Here is an 18,398-nt window from a genome sequence, read left to right as displayed (position 1 = left end):
TTTCAACAATTTATATTCATTTTTTTCTTCTCAACAAGTGCTCACTGCTCACCTGCTGTGTGCAAGGAGCTGTTCACACTGCAGGAAAACCAGTGCAATGAGGTGGCGCTCGACCTAAAGTGGCAGTCAGAGTATCTGTGAGCACTGGCTGCATCTAATAGGAACCATATGTTTTCATGACGTTATCTCAATTAAGTCTCTTTTCCCCACTCAACTTTTTATTTAGAAAATTTTCAAATATGTAAAAGTTAAACAAATGATAAAATGAATCCCATGTACTCTCCATCCAGATTCAGAAATTAACATTTTGACATATTTGCTTTACCTCCCCTACCCCATTTCTCTATCTTTGTGTGTATCCACACTTTCCCCCTTCCCTTAAACATTGGAAACTAAGTTGCGTGCACCTGTAAATACGTCTTCAAGTATATACTGACAATAAGAATATTATTTTTGTAACCACAATGTCTTTGTCATAGCTAAGAAAATGAATAAGAATTGTTCCTTAATATCACCTAAAATTGAGTTCATATTAAAATTTTCAGGATGGACCAACAAATATCTTTTATAACTATTTTCCCCGTCTGAACTAGACAGGGAAAAGTTCATAGCTTGGATTTATTACTTTTATTTTGGAAAAATCTCTCTACATTTTTTCTCAATATCTCATTTAATTCTGACACTAAACTCCTGAAGAAGGCCCCATAAGCCCCATTTTGCAGATGAAGAAACTGAGGTTCAGCGTAGTTAATACACTTGTCCAAAGTCACAAAACTGGTGAGTGGCAGAGTCATCTTCTGGGTCTTAATTTCTTCTTTTTGGTGGCATGATGCTAGATCACAGGGCCAAGGAATTTACCACTGACAGTGTCAAGTTTTGGGAACCGAATTAGAAAATGTTGCCATATTAAAATAGTTAGTTTATTTCTCTGGATCCATCTTTAAAACTGTAATCCCTAGCACAGTGCCAATGTTAAATTCAACTAATAGTCAATGATTTGATTTGGTATACAAATAAGCCAGTTTTGAAATGGTTTATAAACCTCATAAGACTAATCAAAACTCATGTTCAATAAACATGGAGGGTGACTAAATCCATTTGGGGGTTTAGTATTTTCATTAGTCTTACACAATTTTCTAAAGTTATCCTTGATTATTTCTCGGCCTCCCCACATCTACTGCTTTTTCATTATTATATCGTGTTTGTGTACTGACTTTCCTATAGCAAACATATAATAGAATAAATATATAGGAAATAATTAAGTATGTATTAAGTATAATATTAGAATTTTTCTGTGCACAAAGAACAGAGAGAAGAGGGGAAGAAAATCTAAAAGTCACATTCAGGATCACCTTCATATCTCTGAAACTTTAGATAGGACTGCTATTTTTGTATCTAGTAAAAGCCAAATCAAAGTTTCCAATAGGATTTGTGGAAAAGCTTCTCATTTATTGTGGCTGGTACTTCTATTTATAAGTAATGAAAATGGGACTTTTTTGCTATTTTTTCCCTCTGGTTTTGGCAAGGAAATGATCGCATTTGTCTACATTATTAGATAAAAGCTAAATACATTACACTTTCAACAAACTGTTTTATAATTTAAGATTTAAAGGTCATACATTGTTTTTGAGCAAGCAGTCCACTGATGTAGAGTTGAAGTGTAGGTCAGGTTTCATTTTTAAATGCCTTTGGACAGATATTTCCCTGATAATTGGAGAAATGGTCTCTGAGGGCCAATTTCACCTTGTGGCTGGGAACGCCAGCTACATTCAGAGACCAGTGATGTTAAAGTGGAATAAGAACCACTGGAAGGGTCCCCTTCTCTTTGGTGCAACTGGCAGTGTCAAAAATCTGCCCTCCGGTTATGCATACATTTATCTATAGATAAAGGAGATGTTGGAAGAATGAGTTTTTTGGTGAGGACATGCATTGTGTTCTATATTATTAAGACAACACATGAACAACTTGGTATATTTTGGCTGGAATTAGTCAGTCATTTGCATATATGTAGGTACACACTAAACTACAGAATTTCTTAAGTACATATTGCTGTCCTTACTTGTTAATGCTTTTTTTCTCATGAAATGAAAAACATTGCTGCTTTTAAAATTTGCTTTTGAACTATAAGCCATAGTGGTGGTTTGCCTTATACAACATTCTCTACGAATTGTTTGGTTGTTGACTATGTTTGGATTCTTCTTTTAGTATTACCTTGGATACAAGTGATATTGTTCAACAGTGTTACAAGCTGTAGGCAATCTATATTAGGGAACAAATGAAATGGTGGCCAACTGAAATCATTGTCTATAAGTCAGGTCCCGTCTCTCATAATTCTCAAATGTGCAACTTCTTCAGTTGTCCCAAATTTCATAAAAGGGTGTAAAATTGTATCTTCAGAAATGAATTTCTTTCTATACAACTACTGGTTTTTATTTAAATATCCGTGGAATAAAATCCATGCCTGACCTTTAAAAATTCATGATTACCTAGAATGTTAAAAGTTTTCTACGTAAAAAATTTTTTTTATCTTGAGATAGAAAACAAAATAAAATACTTGTATGTAAACTCAAGAAGTATTTGGTAAGATAATTGGTAAGAAAATGAAATCATATTTCTGACTACTTGCTCTTGAAGCAAAGTTCCACAAAGGTTTCTGGGTGCTTATTGTTGGCACCCCCAGGCGGTTCAGTGGCTGGTGATCTCCCAGGGAGCACAGTGGGCTGCTAATCAATACTTCTAATCAATACTTGAATAGGTTTTATTCAAGATGGTGGTGTTAATCCAGGGCCCCCATACCATTTTAGTAATAAGAGATCCATTCAGCTTTTTTTTCTCTAACTTCTAAAACAAGTTGTTTTCTCTGGAATTAGATAAAATGGTCCATAGAGAAAGTAAATACGTATGTAGCTATTGTATTGAGCTCCTTTTCTAATTCGTGCACTAAAGTTAAATCATTGCTGTAACCCATTGGTTGGTCTAGGTGTATGAGAGCATCTTGTACGATTCTCTAAATTGTCCTGTAGTTTGAAAATCTATCAACATGTAAAAGAAAAAAGTTACCATTGGTACTCCTGGGGCTTCTGAAAGAGAGATTTAAAAGATATGGGAAATAGAAAATTCTAAGAATGAAAGAAAATTCCAAAGAAATCTGAAAATCTGTGTTGAATTTAATTCATTTCCTCATGCAAAGTTATGGCAGTCATGTTAGATACGGTGACACATCAGTTGAACAACACACACACATGTGTTGAGAGTATTTATTCTCTATGACAACTCTACAGCATCAGATTCTGAGTCAACAGTCTTTACCTTTTGGAAATAAGAAGACCAACAAATACAATTTTCATAATCCTTTTTGGGGCCAAGTGGATCGAAAGTCCTTGGATCATTATAACACGTAGATAATACTTCCTATCCTTTTAGTTTATAAATGCTCAATGCTTACTATGGTTCACATTTCAGAAGGATGGCTGTAAAAGGATTTCTTTCAAAGTCCGTAGTTTTTCCAGCAGATATGTTATCTGCCATTGTCTCTAGAGAATTTATTTGTAGGCAAATCCATTTACTTTTTTTTAAAATTAAGGTTTATTGGGGTGACAATTGTCAGTAAAGTTACATAGATTTCAGGTGTACAATTCTGTATTACATCATCTGTATATCACATTGTGTGTTCACCGCCCAGAGTCAGTTCTCCTTCCGTTGCTATATATTTGACACCCTTTACTCTCATCTACCACCCCACTCCCCGCTTACCCTCTGGTAACCACTAAACTATTGTCTGCGTCTGTGAGTTTTTGTTTCTTTATTTGTTTGTCTGGTTCCTTTGCTGCTTTCAGCTTTATATCCCACATTTTAACTATAAACGGGCTTATGGGAACTGAGCTTAAAAGAAGCTCTAACTTTATTGAACTGCCTCACAGTTATGGTTTGAAATTTTCTTCTGGGTTTGGCTCACCCTGAATGCCACTAACACTGCAGTGGGTTTGGTGCCATCCTCTTTAGGGCACTTAAATCACTTCCAGTTCTGGTCAGCTGTGTACCCCCTCTGCCTGCCCCATGGAATCTTAAGCCCCATTAAGGCAGGGACCACATGTTGTTGATCTTTGTACCATCCAACAATTAGCATAGGGCATGATAAGTAATTAATCCTCATTAACTGTTTGTTGATGAATTATTGTGAAAGCAGTTTCATGAACTGTAAAGCACTTTAGAAATATAAAGTATTTTAGCTTATTCAGTAGACAGAGACACAGCTTCTGTCTTTGCGGATTGGAAATCTTGTTGGTGTTTTATAATCTTCAAACATACTGATTGCTTGGGTGTTAGAAGACTTTTACAGTTTATTTCAAAAAATAAAAATTTTCTCCTTCGTTCTGAAAACTGACCTTCAAAATCTAGTCCGAAAGAATAGCCGAAACAGACTTTCACTCTTTAGGGCATCGAAGCAGTGGCTGTGTGGAAGAGAGGGCTCTCTACAAACTCTTGATGACCACACTTCAGGGGCAACTTCAGGGATTCCTGTATATTTCTTTATATCCATTAAGAACAGATTTCTTACTTATCTAGCTTATTTACTTCCCTGTTTTACCATTTTCCGTTAGCTAAGTAGAAAAGGAAATTAGCAATTTTTTTTGATGCTCTAGAATGAATGTTCATGGCTAAAAATGAGCATTTCTCAGACATTGTCAAATGTTCTTAAAAATTAACAGGATCAAAGAATCAATCTCATAACTTGCCAGTGTTACTGATAGAGAGGTACGCTTTCTCTGGTCAGGATAGTGTGGGAAATTCTATGTTAAGCGAGGTAAAGAACGTCTGTGGCTTGTACATTGATTAGATGACTTGAAGAATGAAACGGGAAGCACGCCTTTCTTTTGTAATAATAAAAGTAATTTTTTGGTGTTAATAGCTTAAAATGGACAATAGATACACTCTGGTCAGAGGAAAAGTTGCTTTTTGACAAAACAGCATTTCAAATTATTTTGATTATGTGTACTTCTTCCTTTGAAAGAGGAGGGCATGCCTCAACCGATAACTCTTTTTTCCAGGTTGACTATTTAGTGTGTGTGTCTCTCTAAAGATTAACATGGGTTCTCACATTGATATGAATGAGCTATGACTCTCTGAAGATATCTGTGGTTCTTTTCCAGATATAACCAGCTGTCTCTTAGTCCTCCTAGGTTCCTTCCAGCTCTAACACTCAGGAATTTTACAAGTCAAGTATCTTTTAATCAGCGTTTCCTTTATTTACTTATTTTGGCTTCGTAACCTAATATATTTTTCTTTGGAGGCACAGTGCATATGAGTTAATGGACCTTTCTACATTAATATTAATACTGTGGGAATTATGATTAGCATAGCATAGACTCTTAATACTTCAGATCATGATTCTCATTAGGAGATGTTCTTTTCCATATAAGCATAGAGTCTATAAATAACATTGTATGGGCGGATAGCAAAAAGACCGATTCATTTGATCTAATTTAGTCAGATGGGAAGGGGAACGGATGGAAGGGGGATCATGACATAAATACATGATATGTGATATGTGGCTTACATCGTGTGTTTATGTCATGTATCTCAATCGAGTATTGAACATGAAGCTGTTATTGGCCATTTTATCCATTATGGTATATATATGTGTGCCCGTGGTCATAACAAATTATGTTGCCACGTCAGCATGAGACAGCATTCTAGTTTTTATTCACCATTACCCACCAATGCTGGCCTTCTAGACAGCTCCCCAACTCCCCCGTGGAGCCCTCCCCTTTCACTGCTCTCTGAAATGCTTCACCCTGCAGCCACGCTGTTCGCTGTTCGCTGTTCGTGAAAGGCCCCCATCCTTATCTGTCTCCGTCCATTGACCTCTAGCCTATTCTCTAGGACCAGCCTGTTTTAAATACCTCCCTCTCTCATAGGCCTTCCCCGACTCTCCCACCAAAATCATCCTGCCTGTGAACTTCTCTAGCAATTTCAACCTTTCTCACAATACTGCCAGACACTAGGTATTCCTGTGGTGTGCCATGATGGAAAATGAACTAACTCTTTAGTTCTGATTTTATTTCCTTGAGCTCAGAAATGATATTGTTTTGTTACCCCTTCTTCGCTTTCCAGATAACCAAGCTGAAAATAGATAGCAACCCTTTTGCCAAAGGATTTCGGGACTCCTCCAGGCTCACTGACATTGAGAGGTAATGAGAATTTTCTGTTTACTTTTTTGTCCAGATAAGATAAAGAGAAGAGTGAGTTTGTAAGAACACACTCCTTTCAACGCCAAAGAACCATAACCTTACTGTATATAGTCTCCAATTCTCTTGACCCCCCTTCCCTTCCAGTTGTAAACCCTGTAGATATGCAAGTGCTTAAGCTCTGACAGCTGCAGCAGCTGGCTGTATTCTCTGCTCAATTTCCCAGTGAAGTGGTTTCTTTGGTCAGGACATTTACTTAACTGTGAAATATAGGGCTGCTTTGTTACCAAAGACTCAGTCCTCTTGATGATAGTAAGCTGTGTGTCTCGCGTGGCAATCTACAGAAAAATGGAATCTTGATAGCCTTTGCCTTCTGAAGTAGATGTATTTGCTAACATGAAGGATATAATGGTAGTCGGGAATTTTGAAACAGGGAGATGTGATTTAATTCAGGGCACATGTTTTACCTATAGCTTAGACTGCTTATTTTTAATAGGAGAGATAGCCGATCTCAGGACCTTTAAAAAGACAAGTGACAATGACATGCCCATAACTTACCCACTTTTAACTTAAAATGGTCCACACAGTTGAGACCATCTATATGATGAGTAATGACTATATTGAGATCCACAGTTTGCCCAATAGGAATGTCAAAAAAATGTTTTTCAAAGAGAAGATTTTTCAGCGTGATTGTTTGTATCTCTTACATATACTATGTAACTTTCTGTACTTGCTCTTTTTTTGAGTGAGAACATTGAAGTTCTACTCTCGTTGCGAATTTCGATTATGCAATACAGTGTAATCAACTCTAATCACCATGTTATACATCAGATCCTCAGGCCCTCTTCATCTTCTGTGCTTTTTCTTTTCTGTGGCCTGAAGTCTTTATTGACAGGTGGGGTATCCTAGCACCAGCCCCCTGGTTTAACTTGTCTCCAAATCTTTGTGTGATTTCCCTACCAACTGCCATACTTCCCCATGTGGTCATACTCTTCTGACCATGGCACTTCTCCCCAACCTCTCCTCGCAACTCAAATTAAGGGATAATTACGTGTTTTAGCAACACCTGTCGGATCCTTCCTAAAGCCTTCCCAAATAGCAGAGCACGGGGTTGGTTTTAATTTTGGGGAGCAGATGTACAGGCTCGGAGGGGAGACAGAAAAGCCAGCAGGAGAGGCTGAAAGGCGGGCAGGAACTGTGGGATTTGAGTAGAAAAGAAAGACTCATTAGTTGGAGGGCTTGACAAGTGCTTGGGGGTGTTGAGATCAAGGAAAGAATCTTGAGCTTGTAGTTGAAGAGCTAATGGAAAAATAAAGAAAAGTCAGATGGGCAAATGGAACATAGGTCGGCAAATAGGCCTGGACACCCAAGTCAGTGAGATTGTGGCCACCAGCTGTGTGGGTAACAAATGAGTCCATCTATTAATCCAAAAGCTACACCCGTTAGGCAGGACCTTTTGTATCTATTTCTGGAGTGCCAGAGGCACTGATTCAGAGTGGATTTATGCAGGTGGATTAATATCAGTGAACTTTTTCTCAGCTTTGGCAGGTGTCAAGCAAGAATGAAGACAGTGGGTCAGTGGGGCAGTAATGATGTGGGTTTTTTTTTTTAATTAAATGTATTGGGTGAGAATTGTTAGTTAAGTTACATAGGTTTCAAGTATACAATTCTGTATTACATCATCTATATATCATGTTGTGTGTTCACTACCCAGAGTCAGTTCTCCTTCCATTACCAGATTTTTTTACTGTGTTTACCCTCATCTACCATCCTCCCTCTCCCCTTACCCGCTGGTAACCACTAAACTACTGTGTTTTTATAGTGTACGGCATACTGTCTCAGGTCAGGGGTGCACATGTTACATTGAGAGACACAAGTCATGGGTCAGAGTCCCAGCTCTGCGTTTTTTTTGGCTGAGTGATCCTGAAGAAATCACCTAACTTGAATCTGTTTCCTCACCTAGAAAATAACCCTACTCACTTCAGAGGTTTATTATGAGAACCGAGGCAGATGACATTTATGAAACCAGTTTATAAATCTAAAATAATCGTCAGCCTCTCATTTTATTAGACGAGCATAGTTTTTTGCCCCATCTACGTCTACTTCTAATAGTCTTAATAAACTACTCCCAGAGTAAAAATAGCCCGAGTCGTGCATGTGTTCATGAGATAAGAGTCCCCAGACTGACTGTCCTTTACAGTGACAGATTTGATAAAGCATGCAGCACATTTTCCACTTACTGAATAAGCGCCCTGATGTGGGGCGCTCTCGGTGTGCATGAAGCTAAGTCGCTTTCAATAGTCTGAGGGCCAAGGGAGCATCTTATGTGACCAGCTGAAAGTTTGCAAGATGACCTAAGTAGTGTGAAATTGGCCAAGGTTTTGGATTTCATTTCCAGATATTTAAGTCTGAATTTTTCCTAAACAGCCTTTAGGGATGGGACAAATCAGATCAATTGATCTTTAGAGACCTAAAGAAATTAAATTAGTCTGGAGTCAGTTACTGCACTAAACCATCTAGTAATTGAATTGCTCCTTGTAACTGATTGAAAACAGCCCTCTCTGTAACAATATGGGGAACTTTTCTTTATAAGGGATCTGAGAGAAAAACACATCTTTTTATGACATGATGACAGAAATTGCACTTTTCTAACCTAATTGAATATGATGTTATTGTGACTTCAATGATTTCAAGTTTCCTGTTCCAGATTTACACTTACTATGTGGGGCACCCAAACACAAATACCTTTAAGATTGGGTCTGGTTGCCTTATACCTCCAAACACATTGTGTTAATCCTACAATTGCAGAAGCTTCGGGGGTGCTCTACAAGGAGGCATTATGGTTTCCTCGCTCTGATTTCACCAGGTTGCGTTCAGATACTTGAATATCTCACATGCTTCATGTGTAGCCCTACTCTTCAGCGACAGCCTCTCCCTGGTTTGTAAAAGGAAACCCGTCACATTAGCCAAAGTAGAAAGTATTTACATTACATACTTAGCACCTATACTTACAATGGACAGCTAAGAAGCAACCCCAAAGCCCAAAGGGATGTTTTACTATAATCTAATTTATAGTTATTTAGTTCAGGAAAAGAATTATCTGCTGCTCTCATATAGGAAATAACCTACAGACAGTCTGTCAGTTGGCCTTTCCTTTTCCTTTTTTTTTTTGGGGGGTGCAGGGGGAAGGCACTTCATACAGTAAGAGAAGGCATAATGTTACTTATGAGAAAGGAAACATAACAATGAGGATTTTTTAATGTTAGTTGCAAAGTTAAGTTTCTTTTGTTAGTTTTTTTTTGTTTTTTTAACAAACAGACATTCATGCTCATTGCAGAAAAACACTGACAAGTAAGAAAACGAGCATAAAAAAGTAACAAAGTCCCATTCACTCAATCCCATAACCACTGGCAAAAACTTATATATTCTCCCATGTACTTTCCTATGCATGTACAAACATATACTTCCTTTAAAGTTAGCACCCATACTATTTTAAATCATTTCCCCTTTAGTATCAATATAGATATGTCTGGAGTACACTTTTTAATGGCTGCCTACTTTTCCATTGTGTACAATAATTTATTTGACCAATCCGATATATTATTTAGGTTTCCCACTTTTTGTTAATATAAGCAGTGCCAGGAGGAAAATGTATATCTTTACACATATTCTGCATTATTACCGTAGGATAAATACTAACAAACAAGAATGCTTATCAAAGTATATATATATTTTTTAATTATAATGTTATTTTTAATTGTTACAAATTTGGGAAAAACCTAAATGTTCAATAATAGGAGAACGGTTTAATAGATGTTTAGAGTCACGCAATGGAATTTTTTACAATTGTAAAATATGCATAATGTAAAATTTACCATTTTAGCCATTCTGAAATGTATGTACAATTTGGTGGCATTAAGTACATTCACAATATTGTGTGACCATCACCATTATCATTTCCACAATGTTTCCATCATCCCAAATAGAAAATCTGTCCCCAATAAACCCTAACTCCCCATTCCGCCTTCCCCCAGCCCCTAGTGATGTTTATCTCCTTTCTGTCCCCGAATTTGCATAGTACTTCATATAAATGGAAAGATATACATGTTTTTAAGGCTTTTCATCCATGTTGCCAAGTTTCCCTAAAGAAAGATTGTCCATGTCATGGTTGGGTACCCATTTATGTACATGCTTATCAAACGTGATCATCTTTTCATTTTTACCAGTTTGATAAGTGAAAATTTTTTTTCTTTTGGATTGCTCATCTTTTTTCTTATTGAGCTATAAAAGCTATATATGTGTTAGTATTTTAATTGTTCATATATATTGGAATCATTTTACCAGTTTGAAATTAGCTTTTAAATTTGTTTTTGATGAACAGAATATGTGACTACCAAATCTATTGTTCTCTTTATGATTTCTTAAATAGATGTTCCCTATTCCAAAATTATGTAAACATGTAAATATTCAACTATAGATTTTCTATTTAAATATTTAACTCATGCAGTATTTTATTTCAGTATAAGATGTAAAATAGATATGTCACTGTATATTTTTATAAGTTGTCCCAATACCATATATTTACTAACATATTCCTTTCCACATTATTTATAATTCCCACTTTATCAGATACTAAAATATTGCCTATAGTAACTTTTTAAGTCTTTTCATTGACCTGCCACTATTATATTATTATAATTTTTGTAAATTAATAGAATATGTAAATGTTTGAGGATACTTAGATGTCTGATATACCAAACTCCGAACCTTTTTACTTGTCATTTTCAAGTTTTCTTGATATTCTTTGACATTTATGCTTCCAATCTTTGATATCATTTTGTCAAGTCTTTCCAAAAAATTTCATTGGAGATTTAATTGGTCTTGTGTTGAATTAAAATAATAATTTTGGGGAGAAAATTGATAGCTTTATATATTGAGACTTCCTGCTAGAAATGTGCCACGAGTTTGTCCTTTTGAAATCTTTTCTTACGTTCTCTAGAAGTTTTGGTATTTTCAAGTTTGTAAGTCCTGAACTCTTAGGCACATAGCTAGGTTTACTAGAGCTACGCACTCCAGTTTAATAGCTTCTGGCCATAAATGGCTAGTAAGGACTCAAAATGTGGCTATTCCATATTGAGATGTGCTGTAAGTACACACACACAGACACACACACACAGACACACACACACAGACACACACCACACAGACACACACACACACACACACACTGATTTTGAAGGCTTAGTATGAGGAAAGAATGAAAATATCTCAATAATCGTTTTAAAATATTGATTAGATGTTGAAATACTATTTTGGACATGTATTAGGTTAAATAAAATATATTAAAATTAATTTCACTTTTTAAAAAAATGTGGAGACCAGACTATTTAAAATTACATATGGCTCCTACTACCTTTCTATTGGCTAACACTGTGCTAGAGGATTTTTTGGCAGTGGGGGCAGGGCATGCTTTTGAAAATAGAATTATTTTTATTAGAAATCTACCTGGTTTAGTCTGTGAAAAGGTATTGATTCCTATATACCCTTGGCATCCTGCCATTTTACTGAACTTAAGACCTCTCACTCTTCTGGTTTTCATTCTATTTCTTTGGCCATTCTTTCTCCATCCCCCGTGTTAGTTCTTCCTCTTGTCCTCCATCCATAAACAGTGATGTGTTCCAGGCCTTAGTCCCTGGACCAGTTCTTCTCTCAGTCTGCGTCTCCTCCCCCGGTGATTTGACCTAGTTTCATGCCTTTACATACCATTATATGCTGACTACTCTCAAATTTGCATCTCTGGTTCTGGACTGGCTTTTTCTTTTACTTTTCCCTAAGGCCCCCTCAGATTTAACGACATACCACAGGATGCCCAATCACATTCTTCCACACCTCTCTTCCCTCATGTTTCCGTCTCAGCTGCTGACGTCTCCATCCTTCCCATTGCTGTGGCCAAAAGACTGGGAGTCAGCCTTGACTCCTCTTTTTCTCTCACTGCTCACGTGCAAACAGTCAGCTAGTCCTTCAGACTGCAGCCAGTGGAGTCCAACTACTTGTTACCATCTCTGCTGCTACACCCTGAGCTAGGACACTCTCACCTCTTTCCTAGATTGTTACATTAATTTCCTAATTGATCCTTCTACCTCCACCCTTACGCCCTTAAGTCCATTTTCAGTGTACCGATCAGAATGCTCTTGTCAATGAAAGGAAGTCGGAACACATCACTCTTGCTCAGAGCTCTCCAACGAATCACCACCTTATTCCATCTTATTCACAATAAAATCCAAAGTCCAGACAAAGCCTAAAAGGTCCTACAGAATCGGAGCCCAGCTCTCCCAGTTAGCTCTCTGAACTCATTTACCTTTCTCTTGCTCACTTTGCTTTGAACATGCCCAGGCCCCTCTTGGCTTTAGGGCCTTGTACTTATTTACCTTCTGCCTGGAATGTACTGCCCCCAACATCTGAATGGTCCAAGGCTTGGTCTTTTGTTTCTTACTATGTTCCCAGAACCTAGACTAGTGCCTGGTACATGGGAAACACTCAAATATTTGTCGAGTACATAATGATGTGTCCTTTCTCTAATGTTCATTGTATTTCCTTTTAATAATTATATTTAAAAAATTTTTGAAGACATAATTGATATTTCTGTTATTACCAGGAATAGAACTCTACTTTCTTTTCTTGTAAAATAGGAGATAGTTAGTATATGATTCTTCCTTACACTACACCTCCATCAACTCATAGTTTTGGTATAAATAATCTGGTAGTTTAAATCCAGATTTTTATTCATATATCTTTATCTCTTCTATTTTTTTCTCCTTAATGTTAATATGAGATCACAATACACCAACCACAGTCATTTAAATGTAATTCTTGTGATACTCATTTCTGCTCTGTTTGCTGCTTATTTCTTCTATCCTCTCTCCAAATATTGGAATTGTATTCGGACTTTATTCTCAGTTGTTGATAAGCGTTGAGTAATCGGTTGAGAAACTATATGTGGGTCATCTTCTTTATGAGGTCTTGCGCATTTGAGAGGATATGTTGCCATGTTGTGTAAACCCAACTAGTGTCCCAGTCTTTTTCCTCAGAACTCTTTCATCCTTCCTTTGTCATCTAGCTTTTAAATATTGTGGAATAAAAGCTGATATTAAACTCATTGTCTTTCCTTTGTTGGAAACTTTTTTTTTATTTCCCCTCTCTGTCTGGATAAAATGCGTTTAGAAAGGTTTTTGTTTTTGTTTTTTTACAATTCAGACATTATACCAACATTTATTTAGTCACAGATTTTTTTCATTAGGATTTACAATATAATTGAGCCCTTCAAATTGAAAACTCAAATCATTATTGACTCAGGAAAATTTTCTTCTTGTTGTTGTTCGTTTCCTCCTTTTGCTTCTAATCGCTCTGCTCTATTTAGACCTTCGAAAACTCCTATTATACATATATTACATCTCCTAAATCTAGTCTCTATTTCTCTTATCTATCGTTTAATGATTTTCATCTCTAACTTTTTATTCAGATACTGGGGGAGTTTTTTATATGAATCTTCTAATTTGTTGATTTTATTTTCTGCAGTATCTAGTATTCTGTTTACTGCCTTTTCTGAATTTTTAAAAAATGTGGTAATCGTTTTTTTGTCATTTCCAACTCCACTTTTACATTTCTAGATTGTTTCCTCTTTATTCCTACTAGTTCTTGCTTTAACAACACAGGGTCTTCTTAAATCTCACTGAAAATTTAAAAATACAAGTTAGAGACTTACAATGTTTCTCCCTATTTATTGGAATAAGCCTATTTCAAAAGAAATCACTTGTTCTGCTTTTTAAAACTAGTTTTCTTCTTTTGAATTCCTGAGTGTTTTGTAATGTCCAGTCATTTTTCTCTAGCTCATCTATAGAATGGGGTGTCTGTATAGGGTTAGGAGCTGAGATTAATTTTTAATAAAAACGTGTGTATCTTTGTTAAATCTCTCAGGTGCAGACTGAAGATGAGGTAATAATTTAAATTTATTGTAATTTTGCCAATGTGGAAATATAATTACTCTGTTTGGGTTAGGGAGTTGTCATAGGTGGATAGAGATAGCCTTGAGAAGGGGGCTTTCACTTTGCATTGGTTGAGCTACCCCCTCTGACTGCCTCAGCAGCTAGAAATCAGTTGCTCCCTCCCCACACCCAGCAAAGCAACTTCACAGCCCTCCTCCAGGGCCAATCATGGTCATGGCTGACACCCTCCAGTGTACACAACATCCTGTGCTAGCTGAGCGTGCCACTGTGGGACTCCTTCCTCCTAGCCTTGGGCAGTGTGAGAATCTGCTCTGTATCAACTGCTCAGAGACCTGCCTTTATCATTAACCTCTGCTGCTACAAGGTAGGGTTTAGGTGAAGCTCTGAGAGAGGCCTTTTCATCTTTTCCTTCCCCAGGTAGCTTTCCTCCTTGTACATTGGTGAATGGCATGCTGGTTGATGCCTCCCTCACTCCTTTCCTGTTCGTGGCTAAAATATCCAAATAAGTAGTTGGCACACTCCTTAATCTCCTGAGTTCCCCTTGTGTTCTCAGTCATATTAGGGGGGCAGAGAATTAAATACATATGCTTATCTCACTATATTGGTTCAGGATTTGTACCGAGAGTCTCTCTAAAATATGTTTAAACACCCTAGCATTGAATAAAACTTTTACACGAATCAAATTTGGATACACGCCCGGTGAGAATCAGGCCTTTTTGCTCAGAGCTCAAAAACACTCTATTAGTTTACCCAAGGAGGCAAACTTCAGGAAAGAAAGTTGCAAATCTAATATTCTGGGACTCTGTAGAAGTTTTATCTACATCAAGCCATGGAGCGGCAAGCATCTTGGCAGATTTGCTAAAGAGGTTCAGAGTTCATGGATAATTTCTAGGTCTTTCATAATGATTTACGGTTCTGGGAAGAAAGCAGTATTTGCTTCTAACAAAGCTCTAAGCTGGCTTGTAGAGTTACTGAGGCAGTGAGGCTTTAGGAGAAGTGCAAGGTCAGTGGAGCCCATCTCTAAGTAGGTAAACGACTCAGATTAGGGTTTGGCAAACTACATGTGCCACCTGTTTGGTACAGCCCACAAGCTAAGAATGGTCTTTACATTTTTAAATGGTTGAAAAAATTATAAAAATAATATTTTGGGACATGCAAAGATAGGAAATCAAAGTTTATTGTCTATAAACAAAGTTTTATTAGAGCACAGTCATGTTTTTCCATTTCTATATTGTATGTGACTGCTTTCCTGCTACAAAGACAGAGCTGAGTATCTGACAGAGACCATAAGGCAGAAAAACTTTGCTGTTCTCTGGCTTAGAGCTTTAAGGGGCTGTGGAAATGTTGGCAGCAAGGGAAACTCCTACCCAGAAATTTCACCTCTTTAGGATGATGTTTTTCCTCTTTCTGGGTTAACATGGGCAGACTCAGTAATTCATGTTGAGGCCCATGTGGTGATTTTAGTTGATAAAGCTGGTGAGATCTGATCTCTACCCACACTTTATCCTTCATGTCTTTACACTGGTAGTTGAGACATGCACTTAGGGTCATTTTAGCACCTGTAGTTCCAGCCAGAAGAAAGATGACAGAGGAGGATGACAAAGGAACAACTTGGAGAGGCATGCTTTTTAAAGGTTCACTGTAGATTTTAATTTTCTATGTAATTTTTGTCCATCTTCTAATCTCATGCCTCCACTATTATGAATAATTGGAAACTAGGTTGAATTTTTTTTTTCTCTTTCAGAGTACTAGGAACTTGCAAGAACTTTAGAGAGCAATATAAAAGGCATTTGAGACAGACTCTGAAAACATCATCCCATTTATTGTTAAGGAATTAGAAAATACTTTTTCCAATATTTCCCAGATTTGCATTTTAAATTGGCAAAATAATATGATATTTGAAATGTGTAAGAAGCGAGTACTCAGATTTTGAGTAAGTATTTAATACAATGTGAGCCTCCCCCTCTGCATCCCCGCTCCTGCGACAGGCTCCTGTGACAGGCTCCTATGACAGTCTCGGCTCTTTGTTTGAAGGGCGTGTGCGCGCCCACGCATGCACACTTTAAGATAAAAAAATCCAATGAGTTCATACTGCTATTAATACTTTCTACTTAAATTCAGGATGATAAGGTTTTTACTAAACCTTTTTGACCTTACACCGAGATCTCTTTCCTCTCATGCTGAGAATCTAGTCTCAACACTGGAAATGATAGAATACCCTGTCCTTACTCATGTGCCTTGTCTCGCAGTATACTTACGCACCATAATCTCAGAATATGCTTATCAGCATACCTCCAAAAATGTGGCAACTCAAAATAGTCAAAAATCTTTTTTGTGGTTCTTTTTGTCTTCAATATAGCTTCTAGTAGAGACTCTCCAAGAGTATTTTAGGTTTTTTTCCCCCTTTATTTTCCTACCAGAGTGTTTTGAAGTCCCTTGGAATCATTCCTCTGTGTAGGTATGAACTAACCCAATGGTACACATTTAGGTTCATTCGTTTCATTGTGTTTCCTATATTTTGGAATTTGAAAGCATACAGTTTTCTTATCTGAGTATTTAATAAATGATTTACATAGTTTCAAGACAAAGCTACAGAACATGGTTTAGTCAAAGGCATCTAGATTCTATCTCCATTCCCTCCGCCCTGCTTCTTTCCTCTCCTATAGAGAACCATTATTAAGAAAAGTATTGTTTATCCTTTCACCGGGTTTTCTAATACAAGCAGATACATGTTATATATTCTTCTTCCCTTTTTTCTTAGGTAAATTTTAACATACTCTACATGGTTCATCTTGGGTTTTTTTTGCATAACAAGGTACATTAATATTATGCATATGAACATCTGTGCTATGTGAGTGTAATATGTGTCATATATATTAATGTGCTTGGGTTCAGTTGTGTCATATTGTTTTGTTATATTTAAATATACATATATTTTCTATAAATAATCTTTTACTATGTGGTCTATTTTATTAGCAACCTTTTTCTTTTTGGTACTATTTAATGACTAGCGAGGTTCTTACTCTTGTTTTAGTGTTTATCTTTAGCCCAATATCTTTTAAAAACTCCGACTCCCCCACTTTCTAATTTTCTATAGGTCCCCCACTATGAGCAATGTTGAAATTAGCTAGTAACTTCTTTTTTCTTCCCCCTACTTTCACTCTTTTTAAGCATCTGACTTGAAGTCGTATCCCTTTAATCTCAATTAATAAATGTAATCAATAACTTATTCTACTCATCACCTTCTCTCTCCCTTCTCCCCTAATTTTTGAGAATTGTACTTCATCTACTTGTCAGAATATATAGTCATTACATGCTGTATTCTTCCTCATAAGCACAGTTTAGTCTTAGTTCTATGAGTAAATACATATCTAATGCCCACTAACGTATCATATCAATGTCGTTTCAGTCGTTTTGGTTGTCTGAAGCTCATTCACTACTAGATTCCTCAAAAAGGCTTGTGGGACCAATATTGCTTGTCTTTTGCATGAACATGACAGTTTTTCTGTGGCCTTTATTTGCAGAAGTCATTTTGACTTGATATGCAGTCCTTGCCTCACATTTTCTTTCCTGCCGTATTTCAAATGTGTTGTTATTTCGTTGTCTCCTGGAATAAAGTGGCTGTCAAACTCTGATGACCATCTACTTTTCTTTCCCATGTAAGTGACTTAGTTGTTTTTTTTCTGGAATGACCAAAAGATTTCCTTCTTTTGCTCTTGTTCTTATTGTCCTTGATCAAAGGGCAGAGGGAGATCCCTACTTCCCAGAGGACGATTGTCTGGACTTCCTGCCTCCCTGTTTCTTTCACTCACTGATGATGTAACCGACAGAAGGTGACATCAGTCCTCTGCAACATTACGCATTTGCTCTTCTACCATGTGCTTCCTTATAATGAGCAGTTCTTGGAGGCCGCTACACTCACTCTTCCTACACTAAATCCTAGTGAGTTTCCTTGTGGGATTATTTGCAAATGGTCCAAAGTTCTGCTGATAACTTTAGAAGCAGAGAGGAGGAGATTCATGGGTGAAACGAAATGTGAGGATTATGTGGATTTCCCTTCTCTACTTCACGGGTGCCATCCAGACAGTGTGCACTTGCACCATTTCGGTGGACTGGGCAGGAGCGTGGAATGGATGTCGTGCTCAGTTCTCTCTCCAGATATCCGATAACAGAGGCATTTCTTTAAAAAATTTCTCCTCTACCTTTG

The 18,398-nt window shown here is 37.0% G+C and overlaps 1 protein-coding gene across 1 annotated transcript in view; it reads left to right on the top strand.

Moving 5' to 3' along the window:
- Positions 1-18,398, top strand: part of TBX20 (T-box transcription factor 20) — a 50,899-nt gene that overhangs the window by 15,222 nt on the left and 17,279 nt on the right. The window contains exon 6 of the mRNA XM_019726310.2: positions 6,115-6,191. Within this exon, the coding sequence (XP_019581869.1) occupies positions 6,115-6,191 (77 nt within the window). The remainder of the gene's footprint in view (positions 1-6,114; positions 6,192-18,398) is intronic.

This window comes from Rhinolophus sinicus, linkage group LG09 (genome assembly GCF_036562045.2).
Source record: "Rhinolophus sinicus isolate RSC01 linkage group LG09, ASM3656204v1, whole genome shotgun sequence".
NCBI classification, from domain to species: domain Eukaryota; kingdom Metazoa; phylum Chordata; class Mammalia; order Chiroptera; family Rhinolophidae; genus Rhinolophus; species Rhinolophus sinicus.
Note: the sequence above shows the minus strand (reverse complement) of the source record. Positions and strands in the feature narration are given on the sequence as shown.